The sequence below is a fragment of the Lonchura striata genome, chromosome 1, assembly GCF_050655825.1.
Source record: "Lonchura striata isolate lonStrDom1 chromosome 1, ASM5065582v1, whole genome shotgun sequence".
Taxonomy (NCBI): Eukaryota; Metazoa; Chordata; class Aves; order Passeriformes; family Estrildidae; genus Lonchura; species Lonchura striata.
In genome coordinates, this window is record NC_140703.1 from 73812020 (window position 1) to 73839366 (window position 27347).

Here is a 27347-nt window from a genome sequence, read left to right on the forward strand (position 1 = left end):
TGCAGCTGCTTCCTTTTCCTAGTATTTCTAGACTGCATTTGTCTCAGGGCACTGCTGGAACTACATTCCAAACCTTCAGCACATGACCTACTGTCCATGAAAACAAAAGGATCCACTACAAGATCTTCTCTAGTAAGCCTAGATTTTCCTGAATCATTAATTCTAAGGTAAAAGGTAAACCACTCCTTTCCTACAATGCCTGTCACTGAGCTAATGTAACCCATGACCAGAAAGTTGACACTCTGTACGAGGCAATTAAAAGGTCTTAAAAAATATTACACACAAACCCTACCCATAATAGATTAAAATATAATTGCTCTCCCTATGTTCCACAATCAGAGTGTTCTTAATTGCAAAATCTTACATAAATAATTTTGCATAGGAGATAATTTAAGACATGCTTTAAACATATTCTACCTTTTTTAAACAATGCCCCCACCACAACAAACTCCTCCCTACCTTCTGGCACATTTTGTGGAGGTTTATAGTTAAAATCCAAAGAAAAGTCTGGCCCTTCGCAGAGACGATGACACGCAATTGGGAACACTGGCTCCAGCAAAGCAAGGCGAGTTTCAAAATAATTCCTGATGGTATCTTCTGCTACTTTTGAGAGCCTGAAAGACCAAAGTGAGGCCTGTGCTTCATACACTGAATTAATTTTACCAAACACAGCCTTTGTGAGAGCTGACACACACACATGAAAAAAAAAAAAAGGATTCCAGATCATCTTTCTAGATTCCTGATTTTCAGGAGTGAATGCCTTCCTCACTAGCATTTATGCATAGACAAACCACAGGTCTCAATACTTTGTTAATAAAATACTTAATCAGCAATCTGCTAGTGAAATTCAACTACTGGATCCAAAAAAAGAAAACGTTAATACAAATGCACTGCAGTAGATATTTAAAAAAAGGATCTTACTAGCCACATATTTTGAAGGCTTTATATATAGAAAGATATCCCCGGAACATCAATATATACTTGGTGGCTAAACAGACATCCCCACTTTCCCAGCCTGACTTAATTATCAATCTGCCTGCAAGTTAAAAAGTACATCCCTGTATTACTGGCAATACTACTAGAAAAATGCAGTTCCTAGTTAAACTCAGTGAATAAAACAGTGCAAACAGCCATTCTACCACTAAAAGGCAAGCAAAGTGTGGGTTTTGGTTTTTTGGAGGGTTAGGGAGGCAGGTGGAGTGGCAGCCCAGCCTTCAAAGAGAGAACACATTAGCACAGCAGATGTCCTGCCTCTGGCAGCATTACGGCTTTTTCAGTTATTCAGAACACAATTACCCATGCTGCTAACTGCGACTATCATCTGCAGAATCTAAAACTTCAGTGTTTCGCTGGAAAGAAACCACAACAACTGCCCTGCCTAAGCAAGCCCCAAAGCCCATGTAGTATATTTTCCAGATGCTCAACAAAGCCATACTAAATATGAGAAATTAAACAGTCATTCTTTTTTGATACCCTGTCCTATTTTCTTGCAATCTGATTAAGAGCCATCCAAAACTAGAAACTGCAGCCAAATGCAGTAATCTCCTCAGATCTACTTAATCCCTTCTTAAATCCCATGTATTTGTGACCATAGCATTCTGCAACAATGACATCCATGATTTGGTTTTGCTGTGCAAAAATATTCTACTTCAAATCTATCACTACATCACTTAGTAGGATGGCCTGCAGAACCTGTCTCATGGCTTTGGTTATTTTCGGTTGTTGTTTCCTGATTTCACATTTTGACATTTTAATCATTTTATTTTCAGCTTCACTACTACTATATTGTTCTCCTTTCTGACTGACTAAAAGCACTGAACTGGTATTTTCAGGTAGTGAGTCTAAGAGTTTCCCAAATTAGCAAGAGCTGTGATACTCCCTGTACAGTTCACATCAGCACAATGATACCCCTAGGCACCACTTTGCAATCATCAATATTTAATTTCAACTGCAACTTCACTGGCACGATTACATGGTCAAGATCTTCCAAAACTCATTTAAGATTGGCCAAAACTGAAGGTGGCAGGTGTCAAATAGGAAACAAAGTGGAAAGGCATAGAACAGTGAATGAGTGGCTCACTACATTGAACAGCAGATACCAGATCACTTACCTATCCTGCATGCTTGCTGTTGCCTTCAAAATCTTAACTAACAAGTCATGTTTTGCTTCCCTAGGCATGAATCAGCATACTCCATTCACTCACTTCAGCTGCCCCTGCTCACTTTAACAGGTTTCTAATTTCTGAAAAATAATTATTAGCTTTTATGCTTTTGGCACTTTTCCTTTTAGCATTCTACAGGAGATAAATATTCCTTATAGTGTTCATCTGCTCAGGACAGAAGTTTGATATGGTGATCTACAGTATCTCGGACAAACTTTACAGGGCATTAAAAACAGTGGCATCACAATGCTTTCCTCCTGGTATGAAACTGGATCCAAACATGTTACTTCAGCAAAAATCAGTAGTACAAAATCTAGCTGGAAACCAATCACCGCTGGGGAACCCTGACATCCATACTGGGTCTGATCCTGTTCAACAGCTTCACTAATGACCCGGTGGGTGGTGCAGCAAGCCCTCAGCACTCTGACAGATGAGACAAAACTGGGAGGAGTGGCTGATAACCTCTGGTGTATTTCTGTCATCCACAAGAGACCTCAACAGGCTTGACAGGTGGGCTAACAGAAACCTCACAATGTCCAGATATCTTTAGAAAGTTTCCAAACACCTGACATCCTCTCTGAGCAGCCTGTGCCAGTGCTGCATGACCCTCAAAAAGGAAAATGTATTTCCTGATGCTTAGAGGCAGCCTCCTGTGTTCCAGTTTGTGTCCATTGCACCTTGTCCAGACACTGGGAACCACTAAAAACAACCTGACTCCATCCCCTTTACCTTGTCACTTCAGGTGTTTTTTGATTGACACACATTGACCATTACAAAGCAGTTTCTGTAAAGACAGACTTAAGAAGTCAGCTGATGGGAAACACAAGAGATATGAGGCAAAAAACAGCCAGGGCTTTCTATACACTGCAAGAGAGTAAGTTTAGATTACAAGTTACTTGATAGATTGTCTTAGATTACATAGATGAATCACTAGGACTACATAATCATGAAACAAGAAAAAAACCTTGCACTGAGACAGTGTTCTTCCAGCACTAACTATGCATGCATGGCAAAATCTCACCTGCTGCAGAAGCCCTAAGACCCTCCCTGAGTCTTCCCCAAATTTAGAGATTGCTGGTTATAATTTTCTGCCCATATACATTAACTACATTATTCCTCCAAATGGATATTTGAAGAGCTTGCTCCTTCTCTGTATGTCTCAGTTTAGCTCAGTATATTTTTACATCACCACATGACATCAACTCTTTACATGTCACATACACTGCACTGCTCTTCAGTCATTCTGCTGCATGATAATGATGATGATTTCCATCATCTATTGGCATGAAAGCTTTATGCCTGGCACTTTCAGCTCGTAAGTTGATGTTTAAAGGTTCAGCAACACCACAACCGCCTGCAAAAACTTTTCATAGCATTTCTGCTTGGTGTTCTTTTGTTTCATTTCTTCCTATGCTTTCTAGCAAGGTATTTTATTTGGCATGCCCTACTAAAAGCTTACATTCAATGGTCCAGTGCTTATACACTTCTAAGTTTTCATGATTGAATCTTAAGTTAAAGGAATCTTTCTCTTCTAGGAATTATCTCTTCCTCCTTTCCGTGCTTTTACTCAGTGTTTGAACAAGTGTATGCCAATTCTGCTAGCTCACGTGATTTCAATTTCACATGATTTATTAGTTAGCTTTCTGCCTAAATCAGATCTGTTTTCTTTCCTGACATTTTCCTTGACTTAAACCAGAACTATGCCATGCCTAGCACTGCAAACTTCAGCAGAACAAACTTCCAAGTATATTTTACTCACATGTCCAAGTGGCTCCTGAGCTGCTCATACACCAGTACGTTATTGCACTGTTTAGCAAAATGCATGGCACTATTCTGATGTTTTGACAAAATGTTGCAGTCGGCTCCACTTTCAATCATGAGCCGCACTATATCAGAATTCCCTCTTTTACAAGCCTGGAAGGGAGAAGATGGAAGGACAGAAAACAATGACAAACCCGTCAGAACAGAGCATACATGAGAGTAAGCAGAAGTGCAGAAGTTAATTAAAATCCAAAATTAGTTACAATTCAGAACTTTAATTATTTGCTCTGTGAATGGTAACACAGCTTGAAACTCAGGAACACACTCCATAAATATTTTATCTTTATCCGGGAAATACTACAGACCCAGTCGTACAGAAGAAGCAACATTCAGATATAATTGGGGGAAAAAAAAAATAGAGAAAGCAAATCCTGGAAGTTCTGTGGAAACATCTGATCTGGTGGAGTTCAGTAACTGTAAATTTTCTTGTAATTGTTTACCTGAGTAAATATGTTTCTGTAGAACTATTTAGAAATTATAGAAGTAACATTTCCAAGTGCCTGTTTTTCTGTGCATCTCAGTTTAAAATGGTACTTTGGGTATGCAGTAAATTTACAGAATTTGTCTCAGACTGGTACGGAGCTATGTCAGAAAGCCACTATTATCCTCTGCACAGACGTTCAAGGCTGTTCACTGTTGCTTACAGCAAGAATTTCAGGGCACATCAACAACAACCTTCACAAAAGCACAGGAAAATCTAAGAAAGTTTTACTTTGAAGAAAGCAAACACATGCTCTCGGTCACTTGTTTTCAAACACTTCACTCAAATTAGGAGAAGACACGAGATACAACATTTTTATCACTGTAAGACCTTTCAGAAGACAGCTTCTGAAATTTTTCTCTGCTCTGAACTTTTATCTGTGCCTTCAATCCATCATCTGCCATAAACAGAACAACCCACTTGCCTTCCTCAAACCAAAAAACACAGAAAAATCTCACACCACCTGACAGAAAGGAATTGAGTGCTGAGATCTTTTTTGTCTCCTAGAAAAAGTATGATTAAACTCCTAAAGTTAAATAAGAGTAACTTGATAAACATATTGATAGGTTATCCACAGAGGGCTAGCTTTGTCCCAGTAAGTTACTGGAAATGAAGATCCTATTATTTGTATCTGCATCACAAAACAATCACCCAGAATAAGTTACTGTACGCTGCTAATTGGTTTCTATAGCTGTGCATCACAGACTATTAAAAACTTTAAGAAGGTCAAGACTGAGGGTCATGGAAGAAGCCAAATTATGAAGAGATTCTGGATTGAAGTGGCTGAGGAAACCACAAGTGAGTTGCTGTCTTCAGAGAAAAAGCGAAATGCCCACTTGTTACGCCTCACAGAGGGCAGAACAGAAACAATACCACATTGTCTGGGCAGGAAAGCTTCTGTAACCTCTTTGGCAAACAAACTACACAAACAGCCTACACATAAATACAGCAACTTCATCCAAAGGAGAACTGGTGAGATTCGTCCACATAAAGAAAAAAATATTAAAAGCACTGACCATTTTAAGAGTTTTATAATTTTAAGAGTATTAGAATTACAAAAAAAAAAAAAAAAAAATTTAATTTGTGACTGTGGGAATAATGGGGCAGAATGGGCACTGGGAATCAGTCTGTAAATCTGCTACTTTATTTCTGGCCTGCAATAAAACAGCAAGTGCCAACTACGGCAACACCTAAGTGAAAGATTTTTCTTTCTGGAATTTTTCTCTTCCAGTTGACAATCTGATTATTTCAGCTGGAAGACCACATCTGCATTTCTATGAGCCAAACAACAGAAGATGATAATGACCCACATTTAGCACTGCATGCTGAAGGCATCTGTGCTTCTTGTTTAGATATTAAGTATATTAAAGAAATGGATCAGAGTAACTACAAACGCTATTTTTATTTCAAATATGGGATGTGTTCTTGAAATGAATTCTACAAATACATTTTTATGTTTTACTAGTTTGACAAAAGTATTCCTATTGAACCATGTAAGGACAAACACAGAATTTACCTTCATTAAGGCAGTCTCACCACTGCTCTGCTGCATGTTCACATATGCTCCAGCTTCCAGAAGAATAGCTACTGTTGTTAGAAAATTCTGGGGAAAAAACCAAACCAAACCCATAACATAAGTAAGTAAAAATTACTCTGGTTTTGTTTCAGAATATAAAATGTCATTTACTTAAAATTCATCCATAGAATTCAAAACATGAGTCATGGCACAATTAATATTGTCCTCTCCCATGGCTAATAAAGAGCATTTCAGACTTAGGCAAGTGGATAGCCCTAATTATTTACAATTCTTATTTTTTTTCTAAATCCTGCAATAATAAACATCAAGTGCATTTACATCTGCCACCAAACTGGAATGAAGCTCCCCACTGGCTTTCTCTCATGGGAAAGCACATGGACCCACCTGAACAGAAGAGTGCACCCATTACACCCTGACTTGCTCTAGCTTACTGCTTTAGCTGGTCTTAGCTTGGGAAGAGCTTGCCACTGTGTCCATTGCCCAATTGCTTTAAAATACCACATCCTGTTTAATCAGAGATCTTCTAAGTGTCTCCAGTTTGGATCCTGTGTAGCCAGATATCATAAAAAGCAATTCTACTACAAGAACTTCAGCTCTCAGACAAAAACATTCAGAGATACCCTCTGCCTCCACTTTTCCTCCCATGATATTCTCTGCTCAGGACAGGGTTTGTGATCAGAATTTATTTATACTACAATAACCACAGCTGCTGAAATTATTATTAGACACCCTGCTGTATCTTGCTAACTACTTTTTAGGCACCATCCAAAGGTAAAAAATTGTGTATCACCTTTAATCATAAGTAGAAGAGCCCAGAACCACTAACAGAACAATAACCAAGCCAACCTTTTCAGCTGCATGTATCAATGCAGTTGTTCCATTTTTCTGTCTACCATTAACTTTAGCTCCTTTCCTGATCAGCACCCGCAGAAGGTCATCATGCCCTCCAGCAGCAGCAAGCATTACTAGGGTCATTCCACTTGGGTCCTGGAAAAAACAATCATTGCCATTACAAAAAATAATAACAAAAGAAAAAAAAAGAAATACTTTAAGATAAATCAAAGCTGCAAGACAAAAATTTCAAGTACATCAACATGTTTCACAAATATTTCCCTCCCTGGCAGAAGAATTCACACATACATGGCTGCCAGATACCAGCAAACTATCACCTCCCACTTCTCTGGTACACAGGTCTCACACTCTGAGCTCCATAATCTGCAAAATCCCTAACATTTGGAGGATCAGAACAAAAAGCAGGAAAACCAGAATGAACCAGGAAGAAATGCTGTAAGGTATTTGAGGGTGGGAAGACAGCAAGACTTTTCAGCACCCATGGAGAAAACCCACTATGGCTCAAGTCAGCTGCTCCCACAACATTGCTTTTTATCAGAGTGTAAGTACAAAGACACTTCATGACGAGCCAGTCTCCTCACTCATTCCTGCATTTTTCACCAGACCTTACAACTCACAGAACACACTCAGGAGTTCATTTTTCACCTTCCCTACAACACCTCAGAAGTCCTAGCATAATGTGGAGTTCTCAAAATGCTACATAACACAACTACACAAGATCCCCAGTAAAAATACCAGTACTGGAGATTTTAATACTTAAAAATGGAACTAGTCCTACTCATCAGGAAAATAGATCCTTGAAAGTAAACCCAGTAAGAAAACAGCTGATGACAAACTGTCAGAACACTAATTATGAAGTGAAGTGGTCCCAGTGTGTCAAACAACTTGCAGCTTTTTGGGGCTTTTCAGAGTTTTGTTTCCCATGTACAATGTTTTACACAGTTGAGCCACTTGTACTGATGGTTATTGTTCCTAATAGCATGTGAAGTTCCACATTTAGTCAGTTAAATACTCTGGACAAGCTGGCTGGAAAGCTACTGGGATGGTTCTATTGAACTTCATTTTTTCTTGGAAGAAATGGATAACAAATACTGAAACTTCCAATTTTGTAGTCCTTTTTGACACCTTGTGCTTTTTTACTTAGGTGAGATGGAAATCTGCTACAACATAAGAGGGGAAAGCTTTTCAAACAAATCAAAATTTGTATTCTTCCTTCCTACTGTCTTCCAATACTTCTACTGCACAAAAATTACCTCTTGATCCAAATTATACTCCTCATTTGAAGAAAGCGCCATTTTCACCGTCATGTAGTCTCCACTTTTAACAGCGTCTCTCAGGAGAGCTAGAAAATAAATTCAATGCTGTTATAGGATATTGCCCTTTGAAATGTCAGCTAAGAAATACCCCTTCTTGCCAGAAAAATACTCACCACTTGATATTGGCTCTGTTGATACACGATTCTCATCTTCTCCATCAAGATGCTTCTGGAATTCTTCTAGTGTCAGCCATTCTAACTGCATGTCCATACCCAAACTCAGGACTTGCTGCTTGCTATCTATCATGTATTTAATTTTGTGGAAGAAAAAAAAAAGTAAAATAAGTAACAAATTGTAAATTTTCAAGCGAATGAATGCTTGCCCTTGCTTCAATGATCAATAGCTTAACAAACAACTACTGCTTCTTTTCATTCAAGTAAACCCTGGTAGTCAGCATAGAATGGTTCTCAGCAGCAAAGGCTACATTACAAACATAAAAAGCTTTTACTTGAAAGAAACTGCTAATTTGTTGTAATAAATAAGGCTAAAGTAATTATGGGAAGGTGAACACTCCATCACTGTAGTAGCAGAAGCATTGCAAACACACCAAAAAGATATGGGTGAGTTTCAAAAGAAAACTTCATTTCAGCCCCCTGCAGAGACAAGAACTGGAGCACTAGAAATACAAACAGGAATGGAGAAAATCTCAACTACCAGTGTTCTCCATTTGACACACATCCAGTATTTCTCAATCACACTCTGCAGCAATACAAGTCCATGTGTTTGCTTCATCTCTTGTATTTCTCCTTTCCTTGTATACCTCGTTCTTTTAATTCTTCTATGAATTTCTATTCTAGCAAAGATTCTTTTCTTTTGCAGTTTCTCTCATAATATTCACTTTTTTTTCTTCTAAAGCTACATTAAACAACTCAAATGCACTTTTGCTGACCTTAAAGCCTAGAGTGACTACTCGAGCCACTAAATCCTATTATGTAGCAAAATTTAAGTAAATGACCAGCATCAATTTAGAAAAGATCTGTCCTCTATCTGTAATGTATTTGAGCACAGGAGCAAGCTTAATGCAAGGCCAAAGTCAGAGAGAGCTAGTCCACCTCCACCTACCCTGCCAAGTCTGAGTTCTGACTGCTTTCAACCATCTTCCTTTTAAGAAATACAGTTTAGAATTGTGCATAAATTACTACTTCTGAAGTACGGTTCAGTATCTGTGATGACCTGACAAAGGACTAGTGCTGCACAGAAACAATCATTAATCATTCTGCTTCTTACTACTTTTCTTAAGCACTGTAAGCATCTATGCCACTTTCAGAAAAAGGTGTTTCTCTAGCAAAGGAATTTATCCTGAAAAAAGTAATCCAGAGTTGTTCTGAGATGAAGAGCAGTAACACTAATGATCGATTATACTATTAGGAACAGAACCAGAACCTAGACATTTTTGCTGTGTATTTAGTCATGCAGGGTTGTATAACGTGACCTGTCTCTGTGGCTAAAGCAGGAGGCAAGATGTTTGTCTCTGGGAACCTCTACATATTTTTCTAACTATAAAAAGTATATATGCATAATGTCACCAGAACACTTCTGAAACTAGTCAATAGTTGGATGAATTCCTCTAAAAAAAAAGTTACTATTACATGCCAGAGAAGCACAATTGTCAGTATCAAATAGGGCAAAATCTTGACTTGTCTACAAAAATGTGAGAGACTTCTATATACTTCTGTGCTTCATATATGAAGCATATCTTAACATTCTCATGAAGCATGTATTAACAAAGCTATTAAACACAAGACTTTTGCTTCCTAAAATAAAAACAGAATTCCTTATCTTTGGGGTGTGTGTGCATGCGTGTGTTAGAAAACTACACAATATCTGTCCATGTAGAAATAAGAAGAGAATGCCCTGAAGGGTCATTCCTTCTCTATTTCAAGAAGTAACCACTTACTTTTTAGGACCTTCTGTTCTTTTCTGGTTTTTTCCTCTTTTTCAGGCTCCTTTTTTTGAGATTTTTCTTTAATTTCAGTTTTCTTTAGCTCTTTTTCCTAAAATTGAAAACAAAGAACAAATTTTAGTGGTAGAGGAAAAATGGAAAATAAACTCCTTTCATTACTCCAACAATAAAATATATTTACAATTAATACTACAGAAACCTGTATACAATGGATTTCAGTAGTATTAATTGTAGACTTGCAGACATTCCTAAAAATTAAACAGGTGAGTCAGGAGTTAAGTGTGTGAAGGCTTCTTTCCTAACAGCAGAGGTATTATTTCCTGAACATAGGAACTTCAATTAATATTTTTACTGCATCCCAGTCATTCAAGTTGCTTTATGGAAGAGCTGCAGATATGACAAAAACAGCATTTTGAAGGAAATTCAAAATTAGGAACTTTTTGTTTGTTCCAAATAGTACACCTGAATAGAATGTAATTATTTCAGCATATTTAACAATTTTGTAGCATCATATTCAAAGCATGATGATATCCTTGAGTCATACCTCAACCAAGAAAACTTGACAGTTGGACACAAAAGGTTCCAAGCCTTGCAATTTACACAGACAGAACATTATGGCACCAGTTATTTGTGAAAAACAAACACTCAGCAAAATCCACCCAAACTCATGATATCCCTGCAGAAGTACAAGCTTAACATCTAAGTTAAGTATCTAATATCACTTACTGTAGATGTAAATATATAATCAAATCTGCCAAAATGGAATTCAGCTTTCTCTACCAAAGTCTGCCTTTCCCCTGCTGTAATCTTCTCTCTCCACTCAGCAAATTCACTGCAGAGTAGGTTGGACAAGGCCCCTTGGCATGGCTTTGTATCAGTCTCTGACACTAACCTGGCACAGGGAGTAGCACTATCTTTCTGAAAAACTGCCCTAAAAGAAGTCCTCACAAAAATTTAAATATATGCTACCATGTGACACAGCAAAAGCCTTAATTAGAACAGATTATTTGGTGTATCATGTATTAGCAAAGCTGAGACATTTAATTGCTTTCCTCATCTCTCCCCTTCCCTCCACAAACCTTGGCTTTTGATCACTGACATGATAAATGCTAACACAAGCAGCTGTTCATCCTGCCAGATGCTGGGTATTTAAAAGGAAATCCATAACTTACTAAAGAGATATCAGATATTTGCTAGAGTGGGGCTGTTAATATCAGTAACCCCGAATTCCATTCCAGATTTCTAATGCTGATCAGATGCAGAACATACCCATTTATTTTTGGAGGCAAATGAAATGGAAGGAATGGTCCAGCACACAAACTGACTCTAAACAGAAAATACTGTGTTATAAATTGACATGACTGGTGTTCCATAAGCAGAGTTACATAGGAAAGACAGGTACCTGAAATAAACATGATGACTTTCTTTGAAAGGTATCATTTGTTTGGGACAACAATTTAGTGAACAAAAAAAAAAAGCCCTGTAGAACTCTCCACCAAACCCACCCATACAAGACCACAGCTGCTCCAGAGAATAACTAACCAATTACAGAAAACACTGTTTAAGCCTTCGACACTCAAAACAAGCAAAGACCAGAACACCTTCCATACTTTGCTGGTCCCTCAGAGCATCACCTTCCTTGGAGCACAACCATGAGAAAAGCATAGAGACAACTCGCTGAGAATGCTGAAGAGCCACAAGCAAACCCACTGTCCTATGCTGTTGATTTATTCATGGTCAAGGTGACAGGATTTCTATACCATTGGTAAATAGAATTCCAAAGATTTTTCCTGTTCTGGTCTCTCTCACAAACACTACAGCCTTGAACTGTACGTAAAACATTTGGGTAATAATGGACCATATCACTTCAACTAATTAAACAGCCTTCTGAAACTAGCCTATGCATCAGAGTAATTCCATGTTTTCCAGAACTTTCAACACTAAGATCCTGCAAACACACTCTTTTGTGTAGCATTACTTGGAGATGATGCCACATAATTTTCTATCCCCAAAATAACTATTTAAGTTGACCTGCTCCACACATAGATCAATCACAAGCAGAGAACCACTGCTGAGCCTGCAGAAGAAACTTTACACTGTGGAATTAGGGTATCAGAAGTGGGATATATTCAGCAAGTATCAATGTGTTTTGGCTGCAATCCTGTTAAATCAGAACATGGCTGCTCTGAGCAGACAATGTTTTATGAACTGCAAACTGTATTAGAACAGGCTGAAGCAGATGAAAGAAATTAATATTCCTGGAAACATCACAAAAAATATTTATTTTTGTCATCATTTTCTTCTTTTGCCTTTACAATACTGCTTTTCTTAAAGCATTACTGTATTAAATAAGGAACAATAAATATCCTGGTATTTGCTTAGTTAATTTCTTACAACAGGAACAGCATTCCTATTTCTAGTTAATATGAAACCATGTCATTAAACTAAGCATTTGCTGTAAGCACTCCAGGAATTCCAACAAGACAAGAATGCTACACAATTATCTGGGAGATCTGGGCTTTAGAAGTGATTTCAGCATTCCAGTTCTCAGGTAGGTGCCACCACATGTAAGCCCTGATGGAATGGCTGGTGTCTGAGAGAGCAAGTGTTGCTCAACACTGTTCTGCCTTACTACACTAGAAAGTCAAATGAGGAAACTCTTGAAGGTGGGCACGAACAAAGCTAAAAACAACAGCATGCTTTGCAAGAACAGGAAATTTCATTCTAAGAAGACAAAGCAAATGGGAGAAATGTATCCTTTCACATTTATGCTCTTCTTTCCTAAAGTGTTGCCCCCTTTAGAGTGTTCAGAATCCAGAAATTTCCCAGTCTCTGTTATACACTGTGTAGTGGGTGGTTCTTTAAGTTCATGCAGCCCAGTACCTTTCCAGTTTGTACTTTTCCCTTTGCCATCACGAACTGTCATGGTTTGTGGTATCTGTACCTCCAAGATACAGGCCAATTTTACCCCCAGCCCCCACCCTAACCATGCTTACCTCTCCAGGGGAATCCATGAGTTTGCACACCCTTTCATCAGTGCTCAATTTCAAACCCTTCTGCACTGGTGAAGCAGCAGGCGACACTCTCTCCACCTCTCCTGGTACTTTTTCTTGACCTGTTTGCTTTTTGTGCATGCTCTTCTTCTCTACATGAGTATCCTGAATTTCTACTTTTCCACCCTCCTCTCTACAGTCTTCTGCTTTAGGAATTTTTTTCTTCTTTCTTTTAGCCCTACTATCAATATGATCATCTTCATTACTTGCTGATCCATCAAGATATTTATCAGTAATGGCATCTTTTTCATCAATTTCTTGTTCCAATCTCTCTTCTTCATTTATTACCTTTTGTTTTTCATCTTTATTTTCAGAATTTATGTTTGAACTTTCATTATCAGGTCCTTGAGAAATTGAATTATCCACAGTGCTTGATTCTGAGTCCAACTGAACATCTACGTGCTTCTCCTTCTGTGATTTTTTATTTTCTTTAGAATCTTCTTTAGATTTTATTTTTAAATCTTCTCCTTTCTTTTTCTTGACTTCTTTAGTATCTTCTTTCCTTTGCTTCTTTGGGTCCTTTGAATCTTCCTTAGTTTCTGAAGTCCTTTTTTTGGGCTTTGAATCTAAAACCAAAGTATCTGAGGAATTTTCACATTCTGTTCTGGGTTTTTCCTTGAGTTTTGCAGACTTAGATTTTTTCTTCTTCACGTCATCTGGACTTTTATCCTCTCCCTCTTTTGACTTCTTCTTTTTCTTCTTCGGTGAAACATCATCTTTTGTTTCACTTTGCAAGTCACTGTCAGACTCTGCTTCAAATATATCATCATTTAGAGGTGGTTTCTAAAAGGTGAAGAAAAGAAATTTAAGATTTTTCCTTCCCCAATAAACTATCACTTGGGTACAAAGTATACAAAAATGGTAGTGGTCGTGCTTGGGAAAAATAAATTTTTAAGCACTTTCATCTTTTGATCCCTGCCAAGATCATTCCTCATTGCAAAATTGCAAAACATGATAATACAATTCTAGCTTACTTACTTAAATTACATTACAAACTGCTTGAATGAGAATCAATACACAACCAATTCAAGTAAACCAATTACACATCCAACAACCACATTCCAGAACAGAACTTAATTTGAACTATTTTACATCAAAAACAATTTATTTGATTTTGCAGGATTTATCTACAGGTTTCCCAGAAGCAGGGTACCAGTTTTCCAAAAGGATTGCTAAGTGTAATGACAGTACTTTTTCAAGCTAACTGAGCCTTTAAAAAAAAAAAAGCCATATTCTGCCCTCTAATCTTTCTGTATTCCTCTCTTGTCAAAACTCATTAATCTCCTACAGAAAGCAGGAGGATGTTGGAACATTGTGCCCAGCTTCAGTGACAAGACAATATGCATGTGGGTAGGGAAAGAGGGTTATTTATGTTGTCAAAAACAAACGAAAACGACCGTACATTGCTAACATAGTTCCATTAGAAATGGAATTGAAGTTTAGATTAATTCAATCTACAAGTAAACTTGTCAACAGAAAAAATCCCTACCAGAGAACAGCAACAATATTAAGTTTCACAAAAAACAAAGACGTCTTGGATGAGATTCCTTAATTCCATGTTTCAAATGCTTTCCCTTCTCCCCTCCTTTCATTAGTAGTCTAGCTAGGGAATATGTCTCCAGTGTAAGACACTGGAAGCTGAAACACACCTGTATTTCTTTTTTAACAGGTTTAGGCTTATTATCCACAATCTTTTTTCTGAATTCAAGAAGCACTTCTTTGCAGTCTTCCAAGTGAGCCTCTGGTTCCCAGGTATCATCATCAGAGGTGTATCCTTTCCACCGGACTTTATAGAGAGTTTTACCCTGTAAGAAAAACCCACATCATTTAATACAATATAGCATAGTATTGCATCGGCTAGTCAGTTCTTGAGGATGTCAGTGGATATACAGTTTTGTGTATATAAAAATCAGTATTTCTGTAGTTGGAATAGTTTTATCCAAAATACTTCCAGTATCTAACATCTGTTCAGAACCACAGCTACAATGTACATATCATAAATTCACAGTCAGAATATCAAAATGGGTTTTCTGACACTTATGAAATACTTTCTTTTCAAATTTTAGTATTTCTTCCATAAAAGTTTCAAGCTTGACTGTTTTCTCTTTGTTGAATAACTTAATATAAATCCTTAAGACTTCCAATGAATTAACACCATTCACCAAGTTTCATACTGGAATTTATAATTTATGCTATATTTGTCATCAATTCTATTTTTGATAAACTGAAATACCAACAATTAGGAAAAAAAACCTCAGCAATGAAATCAAGTTAATCTAGACAAAAAAATCTGAGTGTGTGCATCTCAGCGGAGTTAGTTACAAAGATTTTGGTAGGTTACATACAAAAATCTGAGACCAATTTTTTCAACAGTATTGAACTTCACTGAGGGATAAAATTGCACCTTGTAGTCTCTATCTAGTTTCTTCTACTAAATTACAAAGTTCTTTACCATTAAAAAATTTTTTTAGCAAACGTACTTAGGAAAGCACCTTTGGAGAGGCAAAATTGTACCTCTCGCTTTCAAGCATGGACTGATAATGCTCTGAAAGACCTTACAGTACTAACCTGGAAAAAGAAAGCTTCAGAAGAATTGTCATTTGGCACTTACTGTTAAATGTCTATGCTTAAATTTTTGCCTGAGCATAATTAACCTTTGACCAAGTGTATATACATGCCACTAAACTTCAGCAACCAAATAACCAAGTATTTACAATATTCTATATTTTGCTTCACAGACATCTAAATAAATAGCCTATATTCAAACACCTTAGTTTAAGATTTCTCTTAGAATTTAGCTTAATTCTTAAATCAAGAGAGATGGGTTAAGTTTCCAAAATCGTATTCCCCTCTCCTCTTTCTTCTATTTGGGTTACTTACAAAACAACAAACCAGTAGCTTCCTCTTTACAGTTACAGAGTGTGTTATATTATAAAAGATCTCCAGAACAAGTAAGATGCTACCTCAAAGCAGGCCTGCCTACATCAGACTGCTCAGGTATCTGCCCAGCCAGTGTATTTATGCAGGCTTCCCTGTCTTTCAGCTTGTGTCCTCTGTCTCATCCTTTCCCAGGTTTTTGATTTCCCTTATTCTTCCCTGATTTTTGATCTCCCCTGATTCTTCTCTTCTTATGGCAAAGCAAATCAAGCGCTCAGCTTCCTAACTGTTTTCATTACCCTTCTCTCTGGTATGCATGTGTCTTTCTGTCCTGGGGAGCTCAGAACTTCCCACAGTACTCGGGATGCTTCTCAGCACTCTGAGAAGAGAGTGTGAAGCATCTCTTGATCTTCTGGCTACACTCCTGGATGCTGCTGGCCTTCTTTGCTGCAAGAACTGCTGACTCATGTTCACATTACTTGCCTGTGGGTGTGCCTCCTTTCCTGCAAATCCGCATCCTAGCCAGCTGGACCCTCACCTGCCTGGTGGCACAAGGTAATTCCGTTTCAGATGCAGGACTTCTGCTAGCTGCAGAGTTAGGAACATCCTTGTAACCCAGGTACCAAATAAGCTACAAGTCCTTTTTTCATTAATTGAGAAAGCTGCATAAAAGAAAGTGTAATGCAAATGCAAAACAATTTGGCTGCTGTACGACCACATTCCATACATGGAGAGTGACAGAAAAACGTAGCTGAGAATAGTTTTACAAAATTCAGCTTAAGTGAAGGCAGAAGATTAATTCTCACACCTAAGAGACACTCTTAACACTCAACACTCTTTCACTCAAGATTGGTATTTTTATTCTCTATTAATTCTTAGAAAAAACAGAATTCTTCCAAGCATTTTTATACTGCTCTAGTTTCTGTGTTCTGTGAGAACTACTGATAAGCTGGAACCGGCTCGTACAGAAAAGGGTACCACCATGTCATTAAACAGCAGAGTTAAAATCTCCCACTTCCACTGGGGAACACCAGATTTGCACCAGAGCCTGTTGTTTTAGTGTAAGTGAGACGCAGTACAAAAAGCTTTATAGATACACTAAGAGATTACATTTCCAAACTTACACTGCTTGTCCTCTTTAAGTAGGTCAAGTTAATGTTTTATTTATTCACAGGTTTAACTCCCCAGCCCAATCCCAATCCAGAAGTGCTATCTCATCCTACCACTACTGCAAGGCCCAGCAATATCAGTACTGTGTGTGGGAAGAGCATGTCTGTGCAGGGCTCTCCAGCTGTCATTCTTCTGTTCTGTGACACACAACACCTCCACCTGGCTCATGCCACGCTGCACAGTGGCTGACGTGCTCGGCGGTGACACATGGCTCTTGCCAGCTATACTGGAAGTTACACCTGAGTATGAGCTCCTGCACCTGTGGATCCCGGGAGCACAGGCCCTGCAGCAGAGCACGGAGAGGGCACCTGATGCGTTTGGAGCTCATGCCACCGAGCCACAATCACCCTGTACATGCACACGCTGAAGGTCACTGCGCTGACCCAGCCTGGAAAGCTCAGGCACACGGAGCTCAGAACCGGCTGCTTGGAGTGGGATGGGAAAGAGACACGCTGTTACCAGCACGTGCCAATGACATCTTTAAGAGATGGCACTTGATGTATCCCAGTATTCTTTAATGTCTCACTACCTATAGATTTCAGGTTCCATCACTTGATCACTTGGGGATGGGTGGAAATAGAGGGAAAAAAAAAATCCTCTTGTTTTCAAGCCTGACTTATGTTAAACAACACTTCATACGGGCAAAGCTATAAATACTGTATTACCCTGAAAGCATAACACAAACCTGAAGATATAAACAGATTTCAGCTAAGGTGCAATTTAATAACATCACAAACATCGAAAAAAATGCTGACCTGAAGGCTCTCCAGCCTAAGGGTTTCAAGACTGAACTTTTACATGAAATTAACAGAATTTTATAATGTCATATACCTGACTGAAGCTTAAGATAAAAATCATCAATTAGTTAAAATAAAAATCTTTCAGGCACAAAATCATCAAAAAACCCCTGTGTCAATTATTTTTTTCTATTTGAGGTTTAAGAAAATTTGTAAAGAACTTCAACCAGTGTAAATTGCTTTCAAAGAAACAAATCAAGGTCTGGTATTTCAGTCTAAACAATGCAAGATCACTACAGCTTATTATTTTAATTAGGAGAAGACGCTCTTATTTTAGGAAGTCTTCTCCCGTTTTCTGTGTGAATGTGGTCCTTGGCAACATACCTTGAAAACACCTCTAAGTTCTCAGCTATATTCAACCCTGCCCATCTCTGCGCTAAAACATTTCACATCAAAACAGTACCGCAGCTCAGCGCCAAGAGCAGTTTAACAATGCAGGCAAAACCCAACAACTTAGTAAAGACTTATCTATCTTTGGCTGAAGAGACTGAATCCGGAATAAGGCACAAAAAGCCTCCCTGCACACCCGGTGCGGTCCACACCGAAAGTCTGTCGGCATTAGTCCTCTCGGGCCGTAAGGGGCCCGCACTCACCCCCTCGTTCTTCATGTCAAGGATCTTCTCCACCTCGAACACGTCCTCCCCCTCCTCGTCCTCTTCGCTCTCGCCACCGCCAGCCTCCCCGCCAGCTCCTGCCACAGCACCCGTCGCTTTGCCCGCCCCACCGCCGTCTTCCTTCCCGTCCGCCTCATGCTTCGCCTTCGCCGCCCCCTCCGCTCCCTCTGCCCGCTCCAGCCTGGCCGCCTCGGCCGCGCTCCCGCCCGCCGCCGCCATCTTGGCCCGAGCTCCCAGCGAGGGGGGCGCAGCGCGGCTGCGGCACGCGCGCGGGCCGCGGGGGCGGGCGGCGGCCGCCCGGCCAATGGGCGCGCGCGCAGCCCGTGACGCGCGGGGCCGCGTGCCCCCCGCGCGGCCGCGCCGGGCGGGGCTCGGGCGGGGCGGGCCCGGGGCGGCGCGCCCGCGGAACGGGGGGCTCCGCCCGTGGACAGGGACCGCGCCCACGGCAATGGCGCGTCCGAGCTGCGTCCGACCCGGCCTTGGGCGCCTCCAGGCATCCGGCGGCCACAGCTTCTCTGTGGCCTCGGGCACTTCCGGCCGTGGGGCATCCACAGCTTCTCTGGGCAACCCGTGCCAGTGCCTCACCGCCCTCACAGGGACAAATCATTTCCTATCATCTAATCTAAATCTCTGTAGTTTAAAAGGATCCCCCCGTTGCCCTGTCGCTATCTGCCCGTCACTCTTCCCCTTTTTTGTAATCCCCCTCTAGGCACTGGAAGGTGCTAGGAACAAACCCAGCCCTCAGCCCGTCTCGGTTCTCTGTCCCTCGGAACATCCTGGTGTCCCTCCACTGTACTCAGTCCAGCAGGTCCCTGTCCTCCCTGCACTGTGACCCCAGAGCTGATGCAGCCCTGCAGGTGGGGTCTGAGCAGAGCAGAGGGGCAGAATCCCCTCCCTGGCCCTGCTGCCCACCTGTGGATGCAGCCCGGGACACATTTGAGCTTTCTGTGGGTGTGAGAGCTCACTGACAGCTCATGGCCAGCCTCTCATCCACCAGCACCCCCAAGTCCTTCTCAGCAGGGCTGCTCTCAGCGAGCTCTTCTCCCAAGCTTGGGATTGCCCCAATCCAAATGCAGGATCTTCCACTTGGATTTGTTGGATCAAAGGTTTTAGAGAAATGCACAAGATATAGAAATACATAGACATCTCAGGACATTGGTGTGGCATTCATAGGGTTTCTTACTAAGGAAGAAGAACTGCTTTTAATTTCATATTATTTTAATTTCATATTATTTATTTTATTAGTTAAAGAACTTGGCAAGTGTAGCTTTCTTACATAACATGCAGGAGGAAGGAAAAAGAAGTATTGTAAGAAAAAGCAAATAAATCATGCCCTATTTGCTTATTCCACTGCATTTTGCTAGAGCCAGAGTGTTAGTATATTGGACCTCAGGAACAGATCCTTAGGGAACCTACATCACTGAACCAAAGCTTGGGTTTTAGTGTGAATGTGTATCTTCCAAACACACATACCCATGTGAGATGTATTGCTGCAAGAGTGACAGATGTATTGAAGAAAAAAATTCTTCCTACTTTTGCCAGTACTTTGCCAGTTTTCTAAGGTAACTATAGTAATGGAGCAATTGACCATGCAAAGACTGAACAGCAGATTTGGAAGCTAGTTTATCATTGTCTCTGTTAAGGAGTATTTCTAGTTTTTAATAAACCCATACCCTAGATCTTCTCGTAGTGTAGTACAACTATTTCCTTTCTATTTTTACTAAAAAAGAGCCATCTTGAGAAGAAGGATTCAGAGCACCCTAGAAACAGAAGGACATCGGGATATCCCTCCTGGCAAGGTCCTTTGCATGGTCAAGTGTATCCACGCCACCCTTAGCCTGTTTGCTTAAATTCTCAGGAATACCTCTATGAAATATGTTCTGCAGCTTTCCTCAGTAACCTCTTAGTTCTGTATAGCTGCTGGGAGCATTCTTCATTTGCAAGAACAGTATCAGGCATTTCCTATGGTACTGTTCAATCTCCTGCTTCTGAATAGTTTCAAAGGATGGACAAACAAGTGTGGCATATGCTCCATACCCACTTGATCCCTCAGTGCAAGCCATTGCACTGTCTCCAACTACATTTCATCAGATCACAAAGTAACAAAACATTGTTCTTTGCAGCTCCTTAATTTAGAAGATGTAGTGTGTTCATTAAACACCTGTGAAAAGCCCATTAAATTAAAATAAATGTTAGTCTGGTTTTGTTATTAGGCTACAGTGTTTGGTCTGGTATAAAATAAAATTAATTAATCAGCACAAAATCAGAATACAGAGTAATGACAGGAAAGAAAGAGACAACCTTCCTCCTAACAAAAACTGAGCGATGTTAAATAATAAAAATTGATAATAAAAACTATCAGTAAGAAAAGCAGTGCAGTAGAAAAATATTTATTTTGCTGTTTGCATTTTGAGGCACACTGCAGGAATTACAAAACCACCCAATTAAGAACACTGATATGTTATAAAGATATTTATTAGTTCCTTGTTAATCACACTCTTGTATCTGCCAAAACATCTGCCATAATTCACTGAATGGCTACATTATGCTTTCTTTACTCTGCCATCTAAGTACATGAGATTTTAGCAAAAATAAAAACAAAGATATTTTAAAAGTACTTACAATGTGCAACAAAACAGAAATTAGCATAAAAAAAAAAAATATTAAGGTATTTTAAACAGTTACAGGCAAGTAAAATATGACATATATGTAAAAACAACACTTAATTACTGTAAGATCCTTTGTTTCCATACCTTAAAGTGGGTGACTGTGACAGTTATTATTTAGCAACAATATAAGATCAAATGTCCTCAACTTAAACATTGTATGTGAAACTGCAAGGAAAGGTAAGTCTGTTATTATCTTAAAGAATTATATCATTAAATATTTTATGCAGAAGGATAATTCATGTTAGATAAACTTGATATCCATCATCTTATTGAATCCCAGTCTTTCCCAAGTTCAGCTTGATAGCAAATAGATGTAAATTGACTTCTTACCAACTCTATTGCTTTCTTCATCAACACAAAAGCCCAATGAACATTACAGTGAGTAGAAATGAAGTTTCATTATAATAAAATCGTATAAGTCTACCAAAGGAGCAGGAAAAAAAATAAAGACATATTTTTCTACAATATGATGATCCAGCACATATAAAATATCATCTGATGTAGAATGAGTAATATAATTCCTCAAAAGAGGAAGGAAGATTTCCAGCACTCTCCTGACTGCTTCTGTGCCATTTTCCTACATGCCCAGTGAAGTATGAAGTGTATATATCTTCCCCTTTTGGCACAAGGAATCTATTACATATTGCTTATAATATTCTTTAATATAGCCATTGAATCTCCATGATTATATTAGTCTTTGTCTGTTGGGAGGATTTATAGATAAGATTATTTTTTTAAAGCACACCTTCAATTAGGTGAATCTTCTAATTTCATTGAGGTTTTGAAAACTATCCCTTTCAATTCCTTTGTGCATCATATGAACTGTAGCACAAGAACAGTAGCACTCAATGGCAGTAGCTTTTGTTTTCCATTTTGAACCAAGGAAGAAGAAAAGGGAAGCAACGTTATTGTTTAAATGATTTCTTGACCACAATAAAGGTACTTTCTGCAAAGGCCTTTAAGCCAGCATTTGCCTAATACCAGTTAATTGTTTCACCAGGCAACCACTGCTAGGGAGAGAATTGACGGGAGTGGTTTGTCAGGCATGCTCCTGGGTTTCACACTAACCTTGGGAATGGGTTGTTGGGAACTTTGCAGTTTGTGTTTGCTTAGGTTCTAATCTACTTCTGGCACAGACAAAACACAGCACTAACCAAACACTCCTGCCCTAAGTAATCTACATCTAATTCTTTGGTGGCAAACACATTTTCCTTTTCACTGAATGTTCTCTGGTCTAAGTGCAGCCTTCAGTTACAAATTACAGATTCCCAGAAGGAAGGAAGCAATTTCTGCTATGAGCAAGCAATGAGAAATATGAGACTCCAAAATATATATTTAGGGGGACATAATATTCACATGTGATTGTGCTTGTTATTAGGGCAAATTTACTTCAAATAGACTAAATTACAGAAAAATCTTAAAAGCTGGCCTAAAGAAAAAAAAAAAGTTGCATGTTATAGTCTTGTAATGATAAGCATTCCACGCAAAAAGCATTCTTGAGAATATCACCAAAGTGGTTTACTTACTGTAGTAAACCCCTTCAGTGGTGCCAAATCATGTACAGTGTTCATTGAAAATGAAGAAAATTCTGTGAAATCCATGAGTAAAGACTGATTTTAAGACCATTAAAATATTAAGCATGGAGGAACAATATGGAAACACAAGCTTAAGATTTATGACTGTAATATCAGATCAGAAGTATTACAAACTGCCACACATTCCTGCTCTTGGTTCAGTGTGTTTTGCTGGTTTGATAATAACAATGTGCACAAAATTAAGCCATGACAAGAAAGTAACAGCTGGCTCTTGGGTGAAAAGGAAATAGAGGAACTAGTCTAAGCCAAATTTGACTGCATTCATTCTTTCTCTGAAAAAAAAATTCCAAAACATGCAAAGCAATTGGCCTGTCCTGGTATAGAGCTGAGCCTGCCATGGAATTTGATATTAATAAAATATAATATTAAATATATATATATATAAATATATTCTCTATATATAAAATATATAAATATATCATAATGTATATTAAAATAATAATTTCATTGGACAGCTGATCTCATGTTGTTTCAAACTGTGGTTGAAACAGAAGCATGCAAGCTTACAGGAAGAAGCAAAATCATCAGGGCAGTGGACAAATATTATTTCATTACAAGTGTACCCAAACATCTTCATTATTCTTATTTTGGAATAAGAGCAGAATACAGCTATATTTTAGAGTTTTAACAAATATATATGTCATTTACTTCTAATGCCTGAAAAGTGAAAATTCTATGTACTTTACCTATATCCCAGGTATCACATGAAAAACTGAAAAAGGTATTTTGTGATTTCATGTTCTTATCTAATTTACTCTTCTGCAGACAGCACTGATTCTAAATCTTAAAAAAAAAAATCACAGATATAATCTTTTAGTCATCACTGCCACCATCAGTTTTTGAGAAGTACTAGAATTAAAAAGAATATGTGAACCAGAAGTGCATACATACTAAGAACAGAGATGCTATAAAAAACAAAGGTTTTAAAAATGGAACCATGAAATGCCTGAAGAATGAAAGTGTTTCCACAAGGGAAGAAAAGGTTCACATAAATAGGAATCACTTTCTTTCTCCTTTCTTTAAGGGAGTTGCTGTATTATTGCAGTCATCAGAAAGAAATCCCAAAACTCATACATTTAAACTAAGCAGCACTGGTGAAAAAGAAGAATAAGAAAATACATCATGGTTGGAAATAAATTATTATCTGTCATCTTACTTATTTTAATCAATTTCAACAGTGGATGGACAGATTAGTCATGTGAAGACTGCCTTTTACCTCTGCAACATTTTATCTTATGTAATGAAAAAAATATATAAAAAGGAGCTGAAAATAACTAAAAGTGTCTTTTTGGGACTTCATAAATGTGTGTGACAATAATAACCTGGAATCGCAGATTTTAAGATATTCTCTTGAGTTTTAAGTGTATTTCTCAGGCAAGGAGTTTCTGTGAGTGAAAGTATGAGGGGTTGAATTGATATCTCCTTTCCTACCTAACCTTTTATTAATGTTTTCCAGTGCTGATAATGAGCTTTTCTGTGACACAGCCATTCCTGGATTCTGTTTGTAGGTTCTTCAGAGTGCTAGAAGTGCCACCTATGTCTTTTTCACTTTTTAGTGAAAAAGATGCAAATATCTTTGAGAAAAATCACTGCAGCAGCAACAACTACAGCAGAATGCAAAATCTAGGAAGGCCAGATGCCTTAGAATAAAATACTGACAGATTCTATAAATATTTGTGTGTAAATTGTAAATACAGTCCTAAAAATGTAATGGTTTAATAATTTGTTTATATTTAATTAGGGTAGCAATTACATGACTCATAGATGCCACTTAGTTCCAGCCTCAGCTGTGGCTTGTCTGTTCACATCCACTGCTCCAAAAGCAACATCTGTATCAACACTGTAGTCACATTTCTAGCAAGTACAAACAGCAGAACAACAGTTGGGAAAAAACTGTGACTTAACAGAAATTATTGGACACTGTCTTGGAAAGTTTTACTTGTATGAGGGGCAAAGGGTGAAAAAACTCCAAAAGATTCTGTGTGACTGAAAAGAAAATTAATTAAGCGTTCTGAGAATGCTCAGCTTAGGAAAACAAATCAAAATGCATTCCTTTCCATGGTGTGAAATACTCATCAAAACTAAGCTGTGCGTGTTTATGATGTTTTAGCATATTCATTATTACATCATGAACAGTACAAGTTATGCATCATGAACAGTACAATTATGCATTATATAAGTTATATATTATATCTCTCATTTTGTTGGATACTTCTCTACTCACTTTTGAGGTAGGTACACCTGAGAAATCTAGATATTTAGAACAAAGCCTCATTAACAAATTTAATTACTGCCTGGCAGTTTGTCTTCTAGAAGAGGAAAAAACCACTTAAATATTTATTTAATAACAAGATAGTGAATATTAATTATTTTGTAACAACAGAGAATGACAACAGTAGATTTAATAGAGGAAGTTCCCAAGGCCTGTCCCAAAAGAGGTTATAGAAAGTCTAAAAGGTACAGTTTCCATTTACATTTTATGTTCTTTAAAATACCATTCACTTTCCCCAGTGTGTTTTTAAATGAGAAGATAAACCAGAAAGGCTTCAAGCACAACAGAAATTTTCAGCTGAGAAGAACAGAGAAGAACCAAACTGCTTGTAGAATGAACAGTAAAGCCAAAGAGATGAAACACAAGTGTTATCTAGGATAAAACTTCCATTTTAAAGACACAACAGAACTTGCAAGGCAGAAGCATGGCTACAGTGAAACTAATTTACCTTTATCTGTACAGCTATGAATGTTTTTAATATTGGATGGTATGTCAATATCCATGTCTATGGGAAATCCACTAAATAAAGAGAAAAGAAAAAAATCATGAATGGCACTCTAGGGAAGTTGATGTTTAATCTGCATGCCATGACATATCCATGAGAAGGAGCTATGTTTTCTGTCCTTTTTAAGTCTTTAAATGAAAGTGGGGAATACCAAACTTGTTAGACTAATTTTTGCGCCCAAGCTACCCAAAGAATAACCAAATTGATTCATTAAGGGTATTCATAGCTTAAAAGGCTAGAAAGGCTCAAGAGGCCATTTAGCATGATCTTCTTTATAACACATTACATTTATTTTCTAAAGCAAAGCTTTATAACAGCTAGCCAGACTGGATTTCAGGGAAGGTGAGTTCATCATTTTCCCTGGCTAACTGTTCCAAACCTCACTGGTAAAACTGCATGTCTTTTTTTCTTTTTTAGTTTTAATTTGCAGACATTGCTTCTTAGTTTACTTCCACAATAGCATTTAAAAAGCAATTTGATAGGTTTAATAATACAATCAAGATACAAAAAAGACTCACGATATCACATGATGTTGTAGAATCACCTCCCATTTTGCAGACAGAGATCAGTATGTGCAGGCAAAAGGAGAAACAGCAGCACAGACACAGCAGATAACTCAAAAAGGAGATGTGCCAACACAACTCAACTTTCCAAGTCCTACAGGAGCAAATACATCCTCAGAGACAGTTACAAGGCCTTTTACCAATCACAGCAAGCCCAAGTTAATGGTTTAGTTGCTTTATGACAAGAATGAATCCAAACAATTATCCTCTAACAAAAGAGGAGAAATTGAAAGGAAAAAAATAATAAGCTTATTTACATCTCTTGTGTAACTACATTCCTCCAGGCATGGAACTTTTGCTTCTTAACAAGAGGTTATTTTAAGACTGTATTTTAACAAACCTGCATGTTTTAATTCAATGCTTTGTCCTGTTGCCATAGTGACAGAAGCTGGCACATGGAAGGAGCTACAGCCATTCTGAAAACCCAGTGCAGTGACACAGCTGATTAGATCACATCTGTAGAACATCAAGATTAACTTCCAACACTTATTACAAAAGTATCATAAGAAGACCCCAAAACAAAAACCAGAAACAAGATTTAATGATCTCAATAAAACCCATGTTTTACAAAACAATAATCTAATTAGTGTTTAGAGGCACTGAAACTAAAAGCTAAACCAGAAACTACTATTTGTTTTTGATGAAGCATTGAATTGATAATGAGTTGATAATAATAATATGAAATCTCAGACTTTTCATAATTCCTTCATTTCTGACAAAACCCCATGAATGGTATCAAATATGTGGTCTAAATAAGTTCTATTCCCAATAAAGACATGATTCAGCAAGGAGTCTGTAACGGGACAATTGTAAATTTTCTGGTAGGCACTAAGCCACAATATTCAACACAATGGTGCATTTTGGTCCATTTGCTAAGCTCCATCACCCTGACTAATAGCTTTTTGATATTACCTATTCATTTTATTCAACACTCTTTTCTTTAACCTATGAAAGATTTTTCCAAAATAAGTCATTTACTCTCTATAAACAGAAAACTAAGCCAATATTCTCTTAAATGACATGACTAATGACTACAGTGAAATACTGCTAAGTGGCAACAACAAAAGACATGAGAGATTTAAGAAACTAGGATTAGCATTGTACATCTTCATTGCTAATTCAGTGGTTTCAGGTCTTGAGATTGAAGGAATTACATCAAA

At 38.2% G+C, this 27347-nt stretch overlaps 1 protein-coding gene across 2 annotated transcripts in view; it reads right to left on the reverse strand.

Annotated features, from left to right (window-relative positions):
- The window catches only part of MPHOSPH8 (M-phase phosphoprotein 8), a 23577-nt gene extending 4731 nt beyond the window's left edge, over positions 1 to 18846 (reverse strand). For both annotated transcript variants that reach the window (XM_021525708.3, XM_021525707.4), the window contains exons 1-10: positions 18563 to 18846; positions 14775 to 14930; positions 13069 to 13908; positions 10067 to 10163; positions 8283 to 8408; positions 8107 to 8195; positions 6848 to 6988; positions 5981 to 6067; positions 3922 to 4076; positions 460 to 614 (exon numbers count right to left, since the gene is read on the reverse strand). In XM_021525708.3, the coding sequence (XP_021381383.2) occupies positions 460 to 614; positions 3922 to 4076; positions 5981 to 6067; positions 6848 to 6988; positions 8107 to 8195; positions 8283 to 8408; positions 10067 to 10163; positions 13069 to 13908; positions 14775 to 14930; positions 18563 to 18802 (2086 nt within the window). In that variant the 5' untranslated portion in view covers positions 18803 to 18846. The remainder of the gene's footprint in view (positions 1 to 459; positions 615 to 3921; positions 4077 to 5980; positions 6068 to 6847; positions 6989 to 8106; positions 8196 to 8282; positions 8409 to 10066; positions 10164 to 13068; positions 13909 to 14774; positions 14931 to 18562) is intronic.
- Positions 18847 to 27347: the final 8501 nt, after the last annotated feature.